The sequence below is a fragment of the Rhinatrema bivittatum genome, chromosome 13 (genome assembly GCF_901001135.1).
Source record: "Rhinatrema bivittatum chromosome 13, aRhiBiv1.1, whole genome shotgun sequence".
NCBI lineage: Eukaryota > Metazoa > Chordata > Amphibia > Gymnophiona > Rhinatrematidae > Rhinatrema > Rhinatrema bivittatum.
Window position 1 is genome coordinate 825,769 of NC_042627.1, and position 6,530 is coordinate 832,298.

The 6,530-nt window shown below is 36.6% G+C and overlaps 1 protein-coding gene across 1 annotated transcript; it reads right to left on the bottom strand.

Moving 5' to 3' along the window:
- Nucleotides 1–1,679: 1,679 nt before the first annotated feature.
- LOC115075250 (olfactory receptor 13A1-like) lies at nt 1,680–2,603 on the bottom strand. Its single transcript, XM_029575543.1, has one exon. The coding sequence runs from the start codon at nt 2,601–2,603 to the stop codon at nt 1,680–1,682; it is 924 nt and encodes a 307-aa protein (XP_029431403.1).
- Nucleotides 2,604–6,530: the final 3,927 nt, after the last annotated feature.

Genomic DNA, 6,530 nt, shown 5'->3' on the forward strand with positions numbered 1-6,530 from the left:
TCACTATAAAACTTTTTTTTGGTATAAAAAATTATAAAAGTTATATAGGGTGGACGGTGGTGTTCATGATTAAAAATAACAAGGACCCCCTGATGGTGCCCTGAAATTTTATGAAACATCACCTTCGTCTCGTAAACATTTTTCTGGTGTGAAAAGTGGGTTAGAAGTTGATGGGTATATTACTGACCATTTTGTTGGCAGTTTTTTGAAAGAGGTTAAGGATAAATAAACAACAAAAAAGAACATATAAGAAATTATTTGGTGTGGGTTGTGTATTGTGATTGGATTGAATTATCTCCATTGATGTGGGTTGGTAGTGGTTATGTATAAATAAAAGTAGGCAAGGATACCAAATCCCATATATTACCCCTACAGAAGAACAATCTGTAAGTGCTCGCAGGTGGAAACTACCACCTCTAAAATAAGGAAGAGCTTCTCCAGAAAAAGACTGCTCACAAATGAAGCATTTATTACAAGGATAATGCCCAACCTTACATGAATCAGGTCCGCAATCACTACTCACCTCATCTTCAAAATTAGAGTGGACAATCATGTCCCTGATATTTTTACCCCATTTCAGTGCAAACCGAGGAGCTTCTGAAAAAACATCAAGTAGCCCCAAAATATGCCAACGCTTTTTTATACCACACTGTACACGATAAATAAATGGGGAACACGGTAACACACACATTGATCTGGAACCCTGATTTCCTTGAGTAAACAACAAATCTTGGTTTACCCAATAAGCAAACTTATAAGCTCTTCTCGTCTTTTATGTGGTTTAGGGTAAGGAAGACATATGAGGAGATAGGTTAGTTTGTTAATAAAGACATAAGGTTTTTGCAATTAGTAAATGAGTAATAAAGAAATTAGTAAAAATATTTTATGAGGGAGACAGTAGATGATTATAACTGTAGAACCGGTGGGGCTGACACTGCCTGAGGCCGATTGTGGGTGAGAGACAGTGGATTAAAAATAGGCACTTTACCCTGATACTGTCTTTTCTCAATAAAAGTATTTGTTTTGGTTTTTTTTTAATTTTACATTTTTCTTAATTTCTTTGGGAGAATTACTGTTTCCCTCTCCATTTTTTCTAATATTAGTTATATTTGGGAGGAGTTGCTTCTGTGGTTGTTTATTTATTTTCCTTTTAAACAAGAGGTTCGATTGAAAGTTTGGACCTACATATTCCACCCAGGAACAGAAGTAACTATATTAAAATAAAATGACTCTGAGAGGTGAATAAAAGTTGTATTTGGACGAATTCATGTTTGCAAACGGTGGTTTATGGAGAGAATGAATAACATTTAAGGAGCATCTATAGTAGCTTCTTCACCTGTGTACCCTGAATTTTTTGTAAGGCTGATGAATGTTATTTCTTTGCTGAGTCTTGAATATTTGCTTTTAAAACAACTGTACTATTTTATTTTATATTTGTTTCCCAGAGACCAAGAAGATTTGGTTATAATCAAGTCCATGATGATGAAATAAATAAAACAATTTCCATTAAATTTCAGTGACAGTAATAAAATCACTATGCAGTTTAGAACTGCAATATGTCTACAAATTTGAACAACTTTATTGATGAATATACCAAAAAGGTTACAAATATGAATATTTTTTACTCTCAATACCACAAACTGAATTTTTTTTTTGTAAAAGAAACAAATACATATTTATTAGAGATTTAGTTTTCTCTTTAATTTCCAGAAAGCTTCTTTGACCTCCTTGTTCCTCAGACTGTATATAATGGGGTTTAGTACTGGGGATACAACTGCATATAATACAGAAATGATTTTGTCTTGATCCAATAAATCCTGTGAAGAGGGGCGAATGTAAGTGTATATAACACTCCCATAAGACAACATTACAACAGTGAGGTGGGTCACACATGTCGAGAAGGCTTTTCGTTTTTTGTCAGCAGAGCGAATTTTTACTATGGTCGAGATTATATAAACATAAGAGACAGTTATTAATAGAAAACATAATATCCCAAAAAAGATATCACAAGCAATTAATACAATATGATTGAGATAGGTATCTGAACAGGAAAGCTTTAATATTGGTGGAACCTCACAAAGGAAATGATTGATTACATTAGGCCCACAGTACGATAACTTTAATATTAAACTAGTATGTATTGTTGAATTGACTAAGCCTAACACCCATATAGAGGCTGCCAGGCATAGGCAGACCTTCTTGCTCATTATAGTTTTGTAATGCATGGGATTACATATTGCAACATAACGGTCACACGCCATCACTGTGAGAAGCAGAAGTTCAGTGCCCACAGCTGATACAAACAAAAACAACTGTGAAATGCATCCTTGGAAGGAAATCACTTTCCTTTCTGATAGAAGCATCTCAAGCATCTTGGGGATCGCTGTAGATGTACAAAAAATGTCTAAGATGGAAAGATTGATGAGGAAGAAGTACATAGGGGTGTGAAGATGATGGTCAGTAGCTACAACTGTAATGATGAAGACATTTCCTATGAGAGCTTGGACATACATCAGTAGAAATATGATAAATAATAGTATCTGTATTTGTGGATGGCTGGAGAGTCCCAAAAGGATGATTTCTTTCAATAATGTCTGATTCATTGCTTTCCGTTTTAAGAGATGACTTATCTGTGGAAATAGTTAAAATGAGAAACTTGCAGAAAATATTGCACAATAGAGTTTACAGCTCTTTGTATTATTTGCACAGCAATACTCCAACATATAATGTCATGAATTAATTTATGCTAAGCTGTCTAGGTTGTCCCACATCATTTTACAACATACTACCAAAACATCTGGTAACATTTCAAAGAAAACAGTAAGCTATTTTTCTTTCTAAAATACCCATTAGCAACACCAGTTCCCTTTATTTGATGTCTTCAGAGTACAAGAAAAAACTGTGCAAAAAGTGCTGTGAGACATTTGTTCACTCATTTAATTTAATCGTTACACATAAAAGTCCTGCATTGCTCTTTGTACAAGCTTTTGTATGCACATTTGTTTTCTGTAGATTTTTCCATTCCTTCACTGACAGTTAAAAGTGAATTTTTATTTTTGATCATCATGGGTTTGATTGATCTCAAATTTTCTTGTTTTCTGGTGAGCAAATAACTGAAAAAAGCATCACTGTTGTTGCAGACAAACTGGGGTAGATTTTTAAAAAGTACGTGAGCGTGTATTTTGTTCGCGCACCCGGCGTAAACAAGAGTACGCCGGGATTTAATAGATACACCGGTAGCCGCGCGTATTTTTTTAAAATCCGGGGTCGGCGCACAAGGCTCCAAGGCTGTTCCAAAATCGGAGCGGCCTTGGAGGGAACTTTCCTTCCACCTACCCCCATCTTCCCCTCCCTTCCCCTACCTAACCCACCCCCCTGGCCCTAACTAATCCCACCCTTACCTTTATTTAAAAAGTTACGCCTGCTAGGGCAGGCATAACTTGCGTGCGCTGGGCCGGCTGCCGGAGCGCCGTGTTCCGATCCGGGGGCTGGTCCGGAGGCTGCGGCCACGCCCCCGGGCCGGAACCATGTCCGTGGCCCCGCCCCGGAATGCCCCCGATGACTCGCCGGCCGCGACACGCGTGCCCCCGACACCCCCCCCCAGGAAAAGTAAAACGTCATGGGATAGGTAGCGATGTCCTTTCGTGGATTGCAAACTGGCTAAAAGACAGGAAACAGAGAGTAGGATTAAATGGGCAATTTTCTCAGTGGAAGGGAGTGGGCAGTGGAGTGCCTCAGGGATCTGTATTGGGACCCTTACTTTTCAATATATTTATAAATGATCTGGAAAGGAATACGATGATAATCTGCAGATGACACAAAATTGTTCAGAGTAGATAAATCACAAACAGATTGTGATAAATTGCAGGAAGACCTTGTGAGACTGGAAAACTGGGCATCCAAATGGCAGATGAAATTTAATGTGGATAAGTGCAAGGTGATGCATATAGGGAAAAATAACCCATGCTATAGTTATACAATGTTAGGTTTCATATTAGGAGCTACCACCCAAGAAAGAGATCTAGGCATCATAGTGGATAACACATTGAAATCGTCGGCTCAGTGGGCTGCAGCCGTCAAAAAAGCAAACAGAATGTTGGGAATTATTAGAAAGGGAATGGTGAATAAAATGGAAAATGTCATAATGCCTCTATCGCTCTGTGGTGAGACCGCACCTTGAATACTGTGTACAATTCTGGACGCCGCATCTCAAAAAAGATATAATTGTGATGGAGAAGGTACAGAGAAGGACTACCAAAATGATAAGGGGAATGGAACAGCTCCCCTATGAGGAAAGACTAAAGAGGTTAGGACTTTTCAGCTTGGAGAAGAGACAACTGAGGGGGGATATGATAGAGGTGTTTAAAATCATGAGAGGTCTTGAATTGGTAAATGTGAATTGGTTATTTACTCTTTCAGATAATAGAAATACTAGGGGGCATTCCATGAAGTTAGCATGGGGCACATTTAAAACAAATCTGAGAAAGTTCTTTTTCACTCAACGCACAATTAAACTCTGGAATTTGTTGCCAGGGAATGTGGTTAGTGCAGTTAGGGGCAGATTTTTAAAATTACGCGCGGGGGTACATTTGTGCGCGCTACCCAGCACGCACAAATGTACACCCGATTTCATAACATGAAGCAAAAACTTATAATAAATGTTTTTCTGGTATTTTCAAAGTAAAAAGCCTGTGAGAGAGTCATTTGGACCAATACATGATTAAGGTGTAAAAGGGGCACATAGGGATGACAAAGCTATAGCAGAGAGACTAAATGAATTCTTTGTTTCAGTCTTCACTGAGGAACATGAAAGAGATGTACCCATTTCAGAAATGATATTGTAAGGTCATGATTCGGCAAAAATGAAACAAATCTTAGTGTACTTGGAAGATGTAATAGGACAAATTGACAATCTAAAGAGTAGCAAATGACTTGGACCAGATGGTATTGTAAACCTCTGTCCTGTGGAGTGTGACTGTTGTTGTGGCCGAGGTTGGTGTTAAAAAAGTGTAGTTATGTTACCAGGGCAGCAAGCTCTCAGGTGTTGTCCACAGGGTGAAGTTTAATGTCCTCATCCCAATTAGGTCTCCCACGGGGATAGGAATCCACAATCCATCCAGAAAATTCCTCCAAGTTAGAAAAGGGAGGCAAGGATATGTAAATACAACAGATACAATTTACTTCACAGTAGTATGCAAATGAACAGTTTATTTTTATTAAAGTTATATAATTATTCTTTCTTATTGTGAAATACATTTTTCTAATAATTTTAATTATACTATAATATTCTTTCTAAATTGTCTTTCTTTACGTAGGTATTACTTATTCTACTTTCACACAGACCTTCTAGACCTATGTAAGCTTATCAAAAAGACAATACTACTAGATAAGTGCTTATGTCCATCTTTATTAAAATATCTTTACTTTTTGCTTAATAATGTTTTTCCTTAAAGAATTGAGTCTTTATGCACATTTTATGTCTTTCAGGTCAAAAAGAGCTTTCTTATATTCCTGCTCAGGTAAATATGACTTTTATATTTTATGTTAATGTGTTTCCTTTCTGTTTTCTTCCTTCTATGTGTGTTTCCTTTATTTGATCTTTTCTGTATCTTTTGTCTCTTCTATTCCTGATTATTTGTTTGACTTTGGAATACTTTAAGAGCAGATATAGCTACTTTGGTAAGTTCAGTGTACACTTAGCTTTATGCTTCCTGAGACCGTTGCATGACAGGTTGAAAGTCTTTGTAGGCTCTGCTGTTCTTCTTGTTTTTTCCTTCTGGCTCGTCTGATCTTCTTCCTAGTAGCCTAGCTTATACAAAACCAGGAAGAAAGGCTTCCTCTCTATACTGAGCTTTTTCCACAGACTAATTATGTATTGTGTTCCCTAATTATGTAAGGTTCCTCAACAGCTTAGTGAACTGTGTTATATAGCTTTATTAAAAATAAATAATAATCAATGTACCCTATTCTGTAAAAAGGAGCAGCATCTGTATTCATTCACACCATCATATGCTACGCACTGAAACCTTACTTCACTTATAACTTACAGAGTTGGTATTACTTTGCTACTTAATGATTACACTGCTCACAGATGAGTACTTCTCTGTTGCCTTAAACATGGATTTTGTTATTTTTTTTAACTTGTATGAATGGTGTATGGTTTTGTATTTTTATGTTATTAGATGAACTGTGAATTATGAATTGTTCCTGTAATTTTTTCTATGTGTATCTTATTAGCGAAGAAAATTATGAGATTTTTGTATTTTGGATAAATAAAAGTGAAGGTCATAAATAGTTTTTATATATCACTTTATTATTTTGAGATTAAATTTCAATTTGGCAACTCTGTTTGTCATGAAGGGATGTGTGATGAAAGTTATTATCACTTTCTTTTATTTCTATTCAGCTTTTATTTATCAGCTAATCATTAGTTAAAACTCTTTTGCAGAGCTGACTCTGAGATAATTGGGCCATGACAGTTCATTTGTTCCTTCAACAAATCTTTATTTGCCCACTGTGTGTGAGTTTTC

Excerpts from the sequence above, each read along its gene's own strand:
- LOC115075250 (XM_029575543.1), bottom strand. The coding sequence starts at position 2,603 with ATGAATCAGACATTATTGAAAGAAATCATCCTTTTGGGACTCTCCAGC.